Raw genomic sequence first — 16483 nt, forward strand, 5'->3', positions numbered from 1 at the left:
TCCTAAGAGGACACAGACATCTTAGACCAACTAAGCAGGGAAAAAGCAGGTCAAACAGTTAGATGGGGGATGCTCCTTCCGGACCTTGCTGTCCATTACCCACTGTTAACTGGAACATACAGTGCCTGAAACTCACACTAAGTATACCAAAATCCAGCTAGCTCCCACTCCCTGAAATAGGTAGTTTTGCAGACTGGGCTTTATGGCCCAGCACAAAATAGTGCACATACTGGGTAAGTGGGGACTTCACATTAACACCATAAGATCTTTGTCACACTTACTGTTCTCCCAAGAACGCCACCAAGTGTACTAAAACAAAGAAAATTGTGGTTGGAACGAAGGAGTCGAATGGTTAAATTTGATTCAATTCTGGTTGGAATCATCAATATTTCTTAACTCTGCAGTTTGGTTCCAGTTCAAACACTAACCTAAAATGATGGTTCAGTAACCAACCACCTACTTTGAACCTGTTTGAACCAGTTCAGATATGTTTCCTGTAGGTTAATCTCACAGTACAAGCATAAGTGTAACTCCTAGCAAAAGAATGTAATAAAATATTTCACGGTAGAATATCTTTTAAACACATTATTTGCACTCACTAGTACAACATCCTCCAGACCTCTGTCAGTCATATTTGACTGTTAAGGTGACAGAAGCTGGGACTAAGCAACAGAGAATGGATCACTTGATGACTGATGACCAAAGAAAACCCATGGTGCTGTAAGCAGTGTTTTTGCAAGTCAGAATGTGGCACACTTCCTTCCTTAGTACTGATCCAACTCAATGTTAAGTTACCATATTAAGACAGTGGTTGACCTCACCGCACATGAGAGCCAACATCTCTTCCCTAAAAGGGGATATTAGCCCTGATGTTCTAGTCAAATTCCAACATGGATAATTACTTTCTGCCAACTTAAGCACCCCCCCCCCATCCCCTTGCAGTTTTCACTTGTATAAGTTACTCTTCCTGCCCTATACTGTGCTATAGTGTTGCTGCATGCTATTAATAGTTGCTTTTTACCACCCAGAGGTGGCTCCAGCTATTCTTCTATCTAGTTTGCAATGCTGTTTGGGATCCTTCCATAGGAAAGGTGATAGAGAAAGGCAAGATATTTTAAGTTAACTTAAAATGGTTAGATTAGCAGAAGACACTTGATTTACATTTAACTCTGCAGAACTTTTACAGTTCCTATACTCCAGTATATGAAACCCATTGCCACAAGAGGACAGAGGTATCAATTCTTGAAACTCTGCAAATCACTACCTATTCTAAAGAGTTTAATATGGAGCTGTCTAAACTAGGTTTAAACTTGCTCCTGATAACAAGACATTAATACAGGTGTACACAGGAGCTTGATGAGTAGTAACATGCATGCCCTCATAACTGGAGCAATAAAGATACTAGCAGTAATATTCCATCAACTGAGTGGCTTTTTTTTTTTAATTAAAAAAGACTTAGACAAGACACTCAATAAAGTGCTTCTGTGTTGAATAAGCAAATGTTTTAAAATGAGTTTTGTTGGACATAAGCAGGGGAATCCCAGATCCTTAGCTTCCATTCACTGTTAGGATGTTTTAAATAGATGTATCCTGTAGACCCAAGAAGTATTTACAGGCCATGCATTAACTATTCTTCCAGATACCACCTGGTACAGGACTCCCTAAGCAACAGCACCCTGTGCCAGCACAGTAAGGTAAACATCTCAAGCAGAACAGGTCAAGCTACTTTAAAGTAGCTAAAGACACAAGGTGGATGAGGTAATATCTTTTCATGGACCAGCTTCTGAGCTTACACAGCGCTCTGTGTATGCTCTAAGGCTTCTCTCTCATCAACAGAAACTAGTCCATGAAAAGATATTACTTCACCTACCTTGTCTCTAACATCCTGGGACCAACACAGCTATAATGTTGCAAGCAGCTAGAGAGTAAGTTTTATACAGCTCTTCAGTTTGGACAATCATTTCACGTCTCCTTTTCCAAAAGGAGGGAAACCTAAACAATATTTACAAATAATGTTTTACAGATATTTACCGTATGGACTATGGAACTGTACTGTTTGGTCAAGTACAGGAGGCTTTTATGAAATTGAGCCAATAGGCTCAAATGTAACGTGCATGTGAAACTAGTCTCAAATATAACAGTTGGGTGCATGTCTGTGTCTGTCCGTCCGTCTGTCTCACTCTCAAAGACTGACAGATACACTAGCTGACCCAGCTTCAGGTGAAACGGTCATGATGCTCATTAGGACTATGTACAATTGACACAAGACAGTTTTAATAAAGATTACTCTGTCCAGAGGGAAATAGCTTCCTTTTACTACAGTCCCAACTTAAGTGTTAAAGACAACTGGATATTCAGTATTTGTATGGTACAAGTCTTGAAATGAGGATATAAACTGCTATTCCTTACTCAGTGACGAAATTCAGGATTTCCCAATAAAGTGCTAATGCAAGTTATCCTAACACTTTGCATCAGGAGCTTTGTAACGCTAGCACTAAGGTTACCACAACCAGAGGTGCAGTAACTGGCATGAAGAGCAGTTTATGTAATATATCTAACCTATTTATTGGGCTGTTTGGATGGCAGGAAGGTGTGGGAACTTTCTGAAGTGAAGCTTCTGCAAAGAAGATGATTTCCTATGGCTTGCTTCTTCCCAAAATGTGGCTTGTTTCTAGGATTCACGATTAATCAAAGGCTTTCATAGCAGTGCCGGAAGTTTAGTCTTGCAGACTGACAGGCCGTACTTTAAATTTTCCATCCCTTTCCATCTGCAAGTTGCTCTTGCTCAAAACATAAAATTATCTTTTCTTCCATTAAATCAGGTTGAGGCCAAGTCATCCTGTTAAGAGGTGCACAAACTTTTCCAGCCAGCCAGCAAGGATCACCATGCCAACAGAACAGAGGAACTATGTACAATCCCTGAACCAAGATACTATCTTTACCAGATAAGACTAGTTAAATAGATGTGGTATCATTCTAGTCACATCAACTCACGCACTTCTTGAAATGGACACTGTCCAGCCTTCCCTTAAGTTTCTGTTCTCTACAGAATTTAATCAAAATTTTCATCTAGTTAGTAAGCTAGAAGTTAAGAAAACTACTTACTTAGCCCAGCATTGAATATGGAGCACTTTTCATCATTAAAAGCTACATTTAAGAAAGCTTGATTGTACTAGTGTTGCTGAAAAGTTGTTGCATGCAACACTGTCACTGAGCAGCACAAAGGCAGTCAAACAAGTTTCTAGTGTTATGATGAAACAACTAAAAACTTAATTGATCAATATTAGTTCTTCAGATAGTAAAGCAAACAGAGGAGCAAGTTTTCAATGTCCACTTTCTCAGTGTGATTATAGATAGTACCCATCACTGTACGAGCACCTGAAATGAAAAGCCTGCTATATCCAGCATTAAACTCAGAAATGTTATTGTGAATGGCAATTTGTAATTACTCCTTTTTACCAGAACTAGAGAGAATGCCTCTCAGAGAAAATTCACAAGACATTTGGGTTCAGCAGTAGGTGCTGGTTTTGCAACATGGGTAACCTATTTGACCATAGGTCTCTAAAGATGATGTGCCAGGGCACATTTTCTCAAAGACATCAAGCAGGCTAGATTCATAGAATACTTAAAGCAAAGGAGTAATCTGGCTCTTTCAGAGAGTTTTGTTTTTTACACTAGGCTTAATTCCTTATTAAGGAAGTGAGTGAACCACACCACATTTACCTTCCACATCATTAAAATGGAGAGGGTGGGTTACTGATTTAACTAACATTAAATTTGCAAACCTGTTACCATGTTACAGAAACAGTCCAAGCTTCATAATTAATGGAAAACTCTCTGTAGTCAGAGTAGTATTCTGAATGATGAGATGTAACCTTTTCCCAAAGGGCTCTTTCATTAGTTGTTCCAAAGACATTCATCATACACCGATAAGCAGCAACTAACCTGACAGATCCAGTTCCTCAGTTGATGCTAGGTTGGCTAGACTCCAAGTCTCACTGCGGGCTGCCAACACAAATTTGTGAGCTCTGATGTGCTTGTCCCCAACCTTTATCTTCAGATCACTGATAGAAGAAAAAGCACACATATATACAAACATAACCCCCTGTGCTTAGGCACTTATGGACTCTGCATCTGTCACAAATATCTACGATGTAAAGACATTTAAGCACCTAAATTTAGGCTGAGTTGTTTACTATTAGGTAGAAGCCTCTTGCATTAATCTATTAACGCAAAACGGTAGGTTCATTCTTTCAACTAGTTAAGCAAGGTATTTTTAAGAGTAACCCAACTGTTATTGCCACAAGGAAAATGCAAGCTAAGCCCTGTGATTAACATTAATTAAAAAAATCCAGTAAGTAGTTCATACAGCACAGATCAAAATGAATAATTGACGAGATGGGGAGTGTGGAGACCCAAGATTCAGCCCAGAGAATACTATGTTGCAGTCAGCCACACAGGATTTCAGGGAAGATTACTGAAAGGACTATAAACAAAGCACATTTGACAGAGCAGTCAACCTGTATGAAAGCAAAAACCCAGAAATACCCCATTTCCAGTACAGCTGCTGTCAGGGAACACCAATCCCATACAGATCATTTTTAGTCAGAGCATTCTTTTTATTCAGAAACAGTACACAGACTGATCATTTTCTCTATCTAACATTACATAGGTAAGGTGTTATGTTCTCGAACATGTTGGATTTTTCATCCATTTGTTCTTGCTAACAAAAGCATCACCATCACTACTCCCCACCCCACCCAAAACTTAAAGCCTTCCTTGGGAACTCAAATACTTATTTCTAAAAGAAACCATTTCTTTTTGGGTCTAACATTTGGACCACTATACTATTCCTAAAAAAGGGGCAGCTATGAAACCCTCAACACTCAAAGCAGAGCAGATCTAGGTTTCAATTCCTTTTTGTGTATCAATGCTTTCATACAAACTTTTGGCTATCACACTTGATTAAATTTATACAATAAAATTTGTTAACTTCTATCTTGCCATGCATAATCAAATTTGCCAATAATTATACTAGTTCCCCAAACAGATTGATTTTTCCTGACCCTTGGGTGTGTTTTTCAGAGGTGGTAGTGTGTGTGTTTGTCTTAAAAACAATCAACTGCTTACTTGATAAAGTCAAAATTACCTGGCTCAAAGTTTTCAGTGCACAGTGTTAGACTATTAAGAGCTGTCCTTAACACATACACTATAATCCATTTTCCATACGGCACTTTACACTACATTTGCTAGTACATATTTAATACAATCTTTTCTTAGAATTGGCACATACCACTGTCCTAGATTTTATTACCTGGATGGCCAGAACACAGTCAGCTTAGAATGAGATTTCCTGCACACTAGAAAAAGATGAAATATAGAACCTTTTCTGGTCCTATCCTTTTAGGAAGCGACAGACTTCCACTCAGATTAATAGAAGATAATGCCTTTTTTTTTAAATGTATTAGCATAGCGTATTTTCCGGCATATAAGACTACTTTCTATACTAAAAACCACCCCCAAAATTTGGGGGTCGTCTTATACGCCGGGTATAAACAGCGGGCAGCCCAGAGCCCTCTGATTCCCGGCCGCAGCTGGGATTTAAAAGGCTCTGGGCTCCCCCCACTCGGAAGGTGGGGTAGTCTTATACGGTGAGTATAGGCCAAAACCTGTGTTTTAACTGTAAAATTAGGGGGTTGTCTTATACGCCCAGTCGCCTTATACGCCGGAAAATACGGTATTTCACCCAAACCTAGGGTCTTCCACTTTAATACCTGGTTACTCCTATTCAGAAGGACTTGAGCTTTTGCACGGGTCCTAAAAACTTTAATCACTGCATTATCATAAATAAGTAGCAGCAAAATGTTCCCATTGCCTTGTTTTATCTATGGAATAAACATTCCCTGGAAGTCAATTTCCACATGAAATATGACAAACGCAAAAATGAACAAAAGGAGCCAGAAAAGGTGTTCAAGAAAAAAGCCTGAAAGATGGAACAAGGCATAGATTTTATCCTCCAAGCTGTGTTTCAATTCCAATAACTTCAGAAACAGGACAAAAGCCTAGCTCTACACTATTTGCCATTACAAATAGTGAACAAGGAATGCTCTTTCATAATCATCCATGTCTCAGATAAAGGACTGTCTACAAAGTGCCAGCAAAGCGCAGTAGATGGAGATGATTTGTAAAGCACTCTAATTGCCCTATGTAAATCCAGCTGGCCCCGTCTGAAAAGGTTCACATTAACAGTCAGATTAGGTACCATTTAGAGAGGGCCAGAGGACACCAGCAAGGGGGGGGGGAGGGGGGTAGTTGGAGCACACCAGGTTAGGGCACTTTACAAATCACACTCCTCTTGCATTGCTACGCCATGTAGACAAGCCTAAAGAGATGGTTGGTTTTAAGAAGACTATTTTGTAAAAAAATAGCAGGTGTTATCTGAACAAAATAAGACACCAGCATCAGACTTCACACAGTAAGTTATCCTGAAGCATACCATGTTTGAAGAGAACTGGTTGATTAGATTTGACAGGCTGATACTATACTTGATTTTAACCAAATACACAATGAAGAACAGTCCCTCCCCCTAAGAGCTCAGAATCTGAAATAGCGAGTGAGGAAGAGATTTATAGTTTCATCAATATTGCTTCTACTCCCAAGATGCATTTCTTACCTATACTGCTCCTGTTCATAAAGCTCAGCTACAATGGTGAGAAGTCGACTGATGAAAGAGTCACTGGCATTCTCTTTGTTAGACTGGGCAGCCAACAGAGTATATCTCCTCTCTGTATCAGCTAGCTTCTTCTGCAGCTTTACATACTCCTGGCGGAGAAGCATTAAGTGCTTCTCCAACTTGGCCACCTCCTCTGCAAAACAGACAAATATGCAATTCAGTTGAAAGTCTGAACAAGCCTTATACACTTCTTGGCAATTCTGTGGATATCCCCTCCCCCAATTTACTATTTATATTTCAGCAAATCTGTTCCCCTTAATTTGCTCACTAGCATTATCTATTTGACCAGTCACACCCTGTCCCTTAGGGTGAACGCCTAGAGTGTTATACCAGCTTAACGGGAACACTTTCCAAACTGATAGTTAAATAGTTTAAACACTAATTAGACAAATCCTCAGAGGTCAACAAGCTTAAAAAAAATCCACATCTTTTACAGACAAAGCAAAAGCAGACATTTGGAATTTTTGAAAATGTGATGCTCTGTGGAGCACTGGGATTAGTACAAGCTCAGTTTGATCACTTCTCCCGTACTGGGGATTGGTGGTTCTAACCTTCTGCTTGTCCCCTCTGCCAAAAGCCAAAGATCTAGATGTTTCTACTGCAGTCACCAGGATTTCAGACTAAAAGGCTTAACAGTACCTCTCTTCAGGATCCCACATCAATCATGTTCAGGGAGTATTGCACAAAAACAGTCACTAAAGGATGCATATATCCCACTTTAAAACTTCTCCAGTGTTACCATCACCTAATGGCCTAGAAACAGAGGGCCAAAATTTTGATCCCTGCCTGGCAGCTATTATATTAAACTTAACAGAAGTCCCATCTCCCAGCCAGTGCAAAAACATTGTTGTTAGATTGTGGAAGAGCCTATATCCAGAAAGTTTCTAGCTAAAGCCATTTTTGTTTTAATGGGATTTTAAGACAGTGTATGTTGTTTCTGGAATTAAACAAGACTACTATGCATCTTCCACATCTGGACAAAGCACTAGCAGACATTATACCAAATATATAAAAAACAAAACAATCCATCCCATACTGGCAGGGGAAGATTAGATGACCCAGGTCTTCTCTAATTATAGTTTAAGAGGCTGCAAAAGCATTTCACTCAGAGTAGTTTGCGTGGACAAAATATGTAGATATTGACACTTTGGTACAAATATTCTAAATAGCTTTTAACAAGAGTACCATGGCTTGAATGGTCCCCATGATCCTTGTGCTAAAGATAACATTCCTTTTTATGAATGAAAAAAGACAGGTGGGTCACTTGTTAATGAACCTGGGCCAACTTTAGGAAGTTTCCATCGAACACACTAGCTTGTATCTTGGAAGTGGTAAGGGAGGTCACCACTGAAACATGAATATTCTGCTTTCCTGCATCATAGATGCTCTTATCTTTTCAAGCTTACCTCCACCTTGTCAACGAAAGACTCTCATTACTTTCTCTCACTTGCTATGTGAAAGTTTATCTAAAGGCAGACAATTTTTTTCAAGTCTAAAGAGCCCTACCGTGCGTTTAATAGAGACAATAGAGCACCTTCCATGAAATAGTCTCAAGTGACAAACCTAGAAGAGATGCAAGACTTAATGTTCTGTACAGTTGGGTAAATAGAGATGACAAGTGACTTGCCCAAAGTCACATAGCAAGCATGAATTTGAGTTCTGTTTCGAGAGAGTTATTGGCTCCAATCACTAGACCAGGGGTTCTCAAACTGGGGGTTGGGACCCTTCAGTGGGTCATGAGGTAATTACATGGGGGGCTGCAAGCTGTCTACTTCCACCACAAACCCCGCTTGCCTCCAGCATTGATAATGGTGTTAAATATATTTTTTTAAAAAAGTGTGTTTAATTTGTTTGGGGGGGGGAGGGAGAGGGTTGCACTCAGGGGCATGCGATGCGAAAGGGGTCGCCAGTAAAAAAAAAGTTTGAGACCCACTGCACTAGACAATTTTGTATCAGTATTCTTGGAGAAATTTCCAAAATGCCATTTTTTCCCTCTTCTAATATGCAGATCTCTTACATGGAAAGCAGAAGCCTCCTAATAGAATGCATGGAAAGAACTCAAGAGCTACCCTGACACTATAGAGGATAATACAAGACGGTTTGCTCAACTTGGATTTGATTTTAACATGACGAGGTGGGAATGTTTACAGTGACAGCTTTGTTTTAGAAAGCACATCATGAGCTATTCCAAGAAAAGTCTTCAATTTCCATTGCCCTGTCACTCTGCGGTAAGACAGTGCCTATCAGTCATGTCTGAGAGCTTTACAGCTCTTATATTTGCCTTAGCAAGGATGTACGCTTCGTTTTGAAAGTTGATTTTGTGCAATGCCAATGCACAACTAAGCCATCACTCACTGAGAAATGCACAACATTCTTTTAAAGCATAAATATATAGAACCATCTATCTAGCAGACCTAAGATTCCTACCAAACATACATCTGGTATTATTTTTGTTAAGGCACTTAGGTGCTACAGTAATCATGGACCAGGACCCCACTGTGCTAGGGGATGTACACACAACACAAGATGATACCTGGTATCAAGGCTGTCTTGTAAAGGTCAGCATCAATCATAGCATCCTAGGCTAAACAAAGTTTTTGGTCACTCCACTGTATCCTATCTGAAGTCTCCATGCCATGGACCAGCTAAAGGCTACAGCATCTGTACATTATGATATGAAATAGTTTTCAGGATCAATTTGGGCTGCTCTCATTTTGGTTAAGAATCTGTATGGATTTTTGAAGTGATATAAGGATCAAGTATCTTGATCATTCTACTATAATCCAGACCAATAAGACAAGAACTTTCCAAATAAGGTACATGCATAACACTCCATCTTTTGAGGATATACAGTATATTTTCCATTGCATAAATGCCAAAGAAACTGTTATAAATGGATTTAAGTAGTACTTCTACAAGCTTTAATATTCTTTAGAAGAGGGGGAAATCACACTCAGAGGTGCCAAATGTTTTCAGCCTAGAAGATAACAGGCATTCACTTTTACTCTGTCCCTTACAACCAAGGGTCCATTATCAGTACAAGGAGACAATTAGCATCAAGAGGAAGTGAGTTTTGGAAATACTGTTTCATCAATATCTGCGTTATCACTACAAGCAGTGATCAATATAACTGAACTCTATTATGTAGTATTTACACCTAGACAGATGGGAACTCAGCTGAGCACTTGAGACTCCTGCAAGGCCCTTCAGGGAAATCATCCCCCTATCTAGTTTGACTGCAGATAGAATCCATCATTTAGAGATCATGCCAACATTCAGTCTTTGCCCAGGGACTGTTTGACTAATGCTGCTTTAAGAGTTTTTTAAACAGGACATAACCTTTCATCCAATAAGGCAATTGTTGACATCAATGCTTTGCCATGAAGAGTAACAACAACATGTAAACTACAGCACAGGCTCATTGGGGGCACTGCCAAGTTTAGCTATGCAATTACAACTAGGAAGCGCTGAGAAAGATTTGTAGCTGTAACTAAAAACCTTATAGTCTTCACTATCACTGGTTTTGCAAAGTACAGTACAAGTTTAAGTGTCTGCTACATAACAAGCAGTATCTTTCTTTAAAGAGTATCATAAATTGTTTTATTTAACAAGGAAAGCCCATTTCACAATGCAGGCAGGAAGTTACCTATGTTGCTGTACTTAGATATGCTAGCTATTTTACTTCATTAGTTACCTTCAGTGGATCTTCCTTTGTTTTGTTGAAGTAAATTGAACTGGAACGTATTAAGGTCTTCCAGAAGGCTGCAACCTATACTTGCATCCTCAAGGATGTATCATTAAGAACAAGCTTCCAGCCTTTTTTGGACCATCTCTGTACATAATTCATAAGCAAGCAGTTTCTGTGTTACCAGAAACATGGAAGTATTGTCTGTTACTAGTTGGAAATGGTAGAATTATCAATAATTCACAAAAGGCAGAAGTGTTCAATAGTATTTCTCTCTTCTGTATTTTGGGGGGGAGCTCATGGACAGTTAATGTTGATTTTCAATAAGTCTTGGAACACTGGGGAAGTTCTAAAAGACTGGAATAAAGTTGATGTGACAAAATGTAAGGGTAAAAAGGATTACTAACTTCATATCTTTGTTGATATTAGAAGTTTGGCTGATAAAGGTAATAGTGTTACAGTAATACAGACTTCTGTAAGGCATTTGACTTGGTACTGCATGATACTGGTTAAAAACGAAAGATAAAATTAACATGGCACACATTACATAGGTTAAAAGCGGCTAATGGATAGATCTCAAAATGTAATTGTAAATGGGGACTCAAACAGGTGTTTCTAGTGGGGTCCTGCAATCATCAGTTCTTGCCCTACACTATTTAAAGATTTTATTAATGATCTGGAGAAAAAGAATCATTGATAAAGTTAGCAGATGACAAAATGAGAGGAGTCGTAAATAGCAAAGATGACAGATCTCTTATCCAGAGCAATCTGAAGCCCTTGGTAATCTGGGCACAAGCCAACAATATGCATTTTAAATATGGCTAAACATAAAGTGTATACATCTAGGGACAAAGAATGTAGGCCATACTTATAGGATAAGGGACTTTAATCCTGGAAAGCAGTGACTCTTAAAAAGATCTTGGGGGCATGGCGGATAGTCAGCTGAACATGAACTTCTGGTGTGACACTGCAGCCAAAAGGGCTAATGGAATCCTTGGATGGATAAACAGGGGAATCTCAAACAGCAGTAGAGGTTATTTTCCCTCCGTATTTGGCCTGGCAACTGCTGCTGGAATACAGTGTCCACACTCAAGAAAGGAGGTTGATATCTTCAGTCTAGCAGAGAAAGATATAACACAATCCAATGGCTAGAAGTTGGTTTGACAAATTCAGATTGGAAAATAAAGGCATAAATTTTACAGTGCAATAGCCATTGGAACAACATACTGTACTAGTGGTCATGGTGGAGTCCCCACCACTGACCATTTTAAAACCAAGATTGAATGCTTTTCTAAAAGATCTGCACTAGAAATTACCCAAAATAATTCCTATGGCCTATGTTAGATAGGATATCAGACCAGATGATCACAGGGGTCCCTTCCAGCTTTGGAATCTACTGAGACTGACATGTCCACAGGCAACAAGAGACATTGATTACCTAAAGCACAAGACAGCAGAATTCAGAATTAGGTAGGAAGCAATGTATATCAGTCATTTTAGGTCAGTAAAAAAATAAGAATTGACATTACAGTGTCTACAGTAGTCACATCACGAGCAAGATTAAAAAGCCAAGAGTACAAACAAGAGTCTTCCAAATATTTGACACCTCATAGCACATATTCTATTTATAACCCCTCTCACCATGAGGTAAGTTTCAAAAACAGCACACACAGTTAATAGCCCTTTTATTTTTCAAGCATGGCCCAAACTTTTATAAAGGGCAAAGACTGACACACAAGCCAGGAACCTCTTTACATCCTGTTGGACAGATTTCTCTGGCCTTGGGAAAGTCATTTATTCTATGTACCTCAAATTCATCACCTGTAAATTGAAACACTTATTGACAAGCATGTCTCAAACTGACTAATAGATGTTTGCAGAACCATTTTGAGGAGGAGTGCTTAAGCATTAAGTTGCTACTATTACCTACAAACACAGCCTCATGTGAAAACCAAACCACCTCCAACTAGTATGGTATGTTTACAACAGGTGAAGACTTCTAGATACAATAATCAAAATTTCATCCTTATTCTCTCCTACCTGAATCTCTTAAAATCAACCTCAAAGATAGATTGAGCTTGGATAAGTATCCAATACAAGAAGAGACGGCAATAACAAAAACAGTTACTACTGGCAGCTTTTGAAAGAAGTCTCTGAGACAACTAGCCCAAGTTATAGACTTAAGGATGGAGATTGCTCTTTATTAGGTTCAAGGGCAACATGTTTGTTAAAAACCCACCCCATTGCCAAGAAAGATACTATTTACTACAGTGTTGTCCCTGAACTATACAGGAGAGTATTCATCTTTCATATTGACTTCTGGTTGGTGGTCACAAGTGTCAATGCACTCCACCTCCCTCTAGCTGCCAATATCTTTTTGTATCTTCTATTTACAGACACACACACACCTCTCTCTCTCTGCAGTCAGGAGACTAGGAGGGATGGGGGAGAGAAATCCCAAGATTTCCCTGACCATCACCAGGAGAGGGGAAAGCCCAACATTTGCTACTTCCTCTATATCCCCCTTCTCCCCTTTGAATAAGTTAACTGGTATTTTCATGCAGCTCAGGGCATTCCCCAATCTGTAGCAGCATGAAATCAGTAGGCTTGATACTGTCACTATTGTCCACAAGATTCTGAATAAAACCTGAAACTGACCAGAGTCTTCCTAGTTTCCCTCTGCTTAGCAGATCACTCTACCTGTGGCTTACACTGGGTAGTTATTTTCACACCCTAAAAAGAGGGTTTTTTAAAACTGAAACCTTAAATTCTCATAAAACAGTTTAAATCTCCTCACTAACCAGGGACAAGAGAATTAGTCAAGCCTTGAAAGGCCACTATTTCCCATTGTTTGCTATAAATTCAGCAGAAGATCTGCACAGCAAAAGCTAGGCATTCACTTATCTGGCATGCATGGGTGTGTGCACCCTGTGCGTTTGTAAACGTCAGCTACTGCACATTCGCAGGCATATACAGTATTAACCTTGAGTTGTATGGAGTTGTACACAGCAGCTTTTAATATGAAGATGAAGTCCTGAATATCCAGCCACTAGTAATAATGGCAATCTAGAAACAAATATAAACTTCACAGAAGTTTGTCACAAAAATACTACTTTGGTCCATGGTGAGACTGCCAATTTCCAGCATATAGTTATTTCACTAGTAATTTCTCAGAAAGCACATTGTAGCATTCAAAGGCTGACAGTGTCAACTCTGTACATTAATTTCATTACAGCTATACATTAGTATGAAGATTCTCCATCTGATTTCCAGGATAATGGTAGAACACACTTTTATACAATTTACGGTTAATACCCATTTTGCAGAAGCAGGACAATCAAAGTCACAATAAGAAAGCAAGAAGAGTACCATTGAGTTCCTATAGAAAAACATTAACTAGGGTTATGTGAACATTTTAATACTGATGTTAATACTGTGTGCCTTTCTGGCCCTTTCGTTGAGATGTAACAAAGGATACTATGATTCTCAAACTACTCCAAGTCTGGTGATTGGATAATGAAAATTTAAGCAAGCTTCACTTTCAGATTCTGACTGGTTCAATGTTCAAGCTGTAGACATGGCAGGGAAAACTTGTTAAAAAGCTTCCACCTGGAATGTGTGAAGTCAGGAAAATTTCTATTACTCTTTAGTTTCGAAAAAACCAAACGGTGAAAAAAACTTGGTCAACTCAGCGCTGACATGTCATGTCCTTTTAAGTATGCCAGATACACAGCACACTAGTATTTAAGCATGAAGCCAGAAATTAAAGGAAAATTTCCAGTACAAGAGTTTCAAATTACACTGTCATTCACCTGACAAAGTAGGTATTCACCCATGAAAGCTTATGCTCCAATACGTCTGTTAGTATACAAGGTGCCACAGGACTCTGTTGCTTTTTACAGATCCAGACTAACACGGCTACCCCTCTGATACTGTCAAAACAGAAGTTTAAGGAATGATTAGCTGTTACTACTACAGTAAGAACAGCTTAGTGCAACAGGGGAAAGGACCTAGTTGGTATCAGCCATACAAGTAATTTCTTGAGAGAAGCAAGTAGGACTAAGAAATTGACTCCTGAGCATGGCTGAGGTCAAGCCTCAGTCTGAGTATGTTCTGCACCATGGCCCTTGCTTTACCTTATTATAAACTGACTGCAATCCAGTTGCAAATCACTAGCTTTGAGCCAAAAGCACAAAGCCAAAGAGAATTCATTCATTCAGGGGGATTCTTTGAGGAGCATGGCTCTCTCCTTACTAGCAGAAGCTAGTGAGTGCAGTCTCAGCCAACAAAGCACAGCTGGCTCACTAGTCCAAAACCTTGAAGAACAGAAGGGGCATTTCAGAGCCTACTGAGGACATGGTATCATAGCAGCACTCAAGCTGGCAAACTAAGGAACTGTATCTTTAACAATCACTTCACCTGACTCCACAAAAGGCAGTCCTCTTGGTGACACTGAGGCAAGCCTAACTAAGATTGACGATTGGTAGGCTGGACACACTCAAATCAATTAAGTTCAGTTGGTATAATAACAATTGCTTCAAAAAAAAAAAAAAAGCCACCAAACCACTTGCCTACCACTTAATTCAAACACTAAATTGGAAGTCTTAGCTGCTCATAGACATTCCCCAGGACTAACTGGAACACAGACACTTAATTTTAAAACATCCATATTTGTCTGAAAACTGTGCTTACTTTTCTAAAGCACAAACCTCAGTTTATCAAAACTGAAAAAAACTAACCAAGAGAATCTTTATTCCCTGTTTACATTTAACAGCCCTTTGTATTGAATCAGTTCCCTGTGTGTAAGAATACAGAATGAAAACATCAGCCAAATCCCTAAATACCAACATTAGATCAATAAAACCCTTTCAAAATATTTTTAATAAAAAGTGTCAGGATACACTATTTAAAGGTGCCCTCAAACTAGATTTTATTAAAGATAAAATTCCAAAGCTATCAGGTTGTCTCTTTAAATACTAAAATAATGAGATTTAATTTTTAACTAGGCTTGCAAAAAATTAACATTCATGTGTTGTTAGAAATTGCAAAGCCTAACAAGGGCTAAATTTGAGGCTACTCTACTGCCTCTTACAAGATTAGATTTTCTTCCAATAAAAACAAAATAACTGTGGAGTGTTGTGGCCCTAAAAGATCATATCAAACTTCTCTTTCCACAGAAGGCCTGATAAGTGAGAGCACCACTAAGTCTTACTAAATTTGTTGTAACTGTACACTTTGACAGGTTTCAGAGTAACAACCGTGTTAGTCTGTATCTGCAGAAAGAACAGGAGTACTTGTGGCACCTTAGAGACTAACAAACCCTTGAAAGCTTATGCTGAAATAAATTTTAGTCTCCAAGGTGCCACAAGTACTCCTGTTCTTTGTACACTTTTTGGTATAAACGATTAATCAATTAGTTTGAAATTGGGTGCCTTTCACAGAAACATCTCACCTGTATGATGCCAGCAGCCACCACTTTAAATTATTTGAATCTTACATCTGCAGAAGGCTTCCCAACCAGAATCATCAACGTTGACATCACACACCCTGACTCGGGAATGGAGAGATGAATGCTAATCCCAGTATCACCACCACTTCCTCCAGAGACAGAGGAAAAGAAAACCAGGGAACTGACATGATCCTATATTCCAGGGGTTGGCAATCCTTCAGCAGTGGTGTGTCAAGTCTTCATGTATACACTGTAATTTAAGGCTTCACGTGCCAGTAATACATTTTAATGTTTTTTAGAAGGTCTCTCTAAGTCTATAATATATACCCAAACTACTGTTATGTGTAAAGTAAACAAGGTTTTCAAAATGTTTCAGAAGCTTTATTTAAAATTAAATTAAAATGCAGATCTTATTAGTTTAGTAGAAGCAGCAAAGAATCCTGTGGCACCTTATAGACTAACAGACGTTTTGCAGCATGAGCTTTCGTGGGTGAATACCCACTTCTTCGGATAGGATTCTTTGCTGCTTCTACAGAACCAGACTAACACGGCTACCCCTCTGATATTAGTTTAGTGTGATCCTTGCCCTTGCTTTTCCTTGCTGACTTTTCCAATG

General features: G+C 39.0%; 1 protein-coding gene across 1 annotated transcript in view; it reads right to left on the reverse strand.

Moving 5' to 3' along the window:
• ANKFY1 (ankyrin repeat and FYVE domain containing 1) overlaps positions 1-16483 on the reverse strand; it is a 53603-nt gene that overhangs the window by 35711 nt on the left and 1409 nt on the right. Inside the window, exons 2-3 of the mRNA XM_044993961.1 lie at positions 6674-6866; positions 3946-4064 (exon numbers count right to left, since the gene is read on the reverse strand). Coding sequence (XP_044849896.1) covers positions 3946-4064; positions 6674-6866 — 312 coding nt within the window. The remainder of the gene's footprint in view (positions 1-3945; positions 4065-6673; positions 6867-16483) is intronic.

This window comes from Mauremys mutica, chromosome 19, assembly GCF_020497125.1.
Source record: "Mauremys mutica isolate MM-2020 ecotype Southern chromosome 19, ASM2049712v1, whole genome shotgun sequence".
NCBI classification, from domain to species: domain Eukaryota; kingdom Metazoa; phylum Chordata; order Testudines; family Geoemydidae; genus Mauremys; species Mauremys mutica.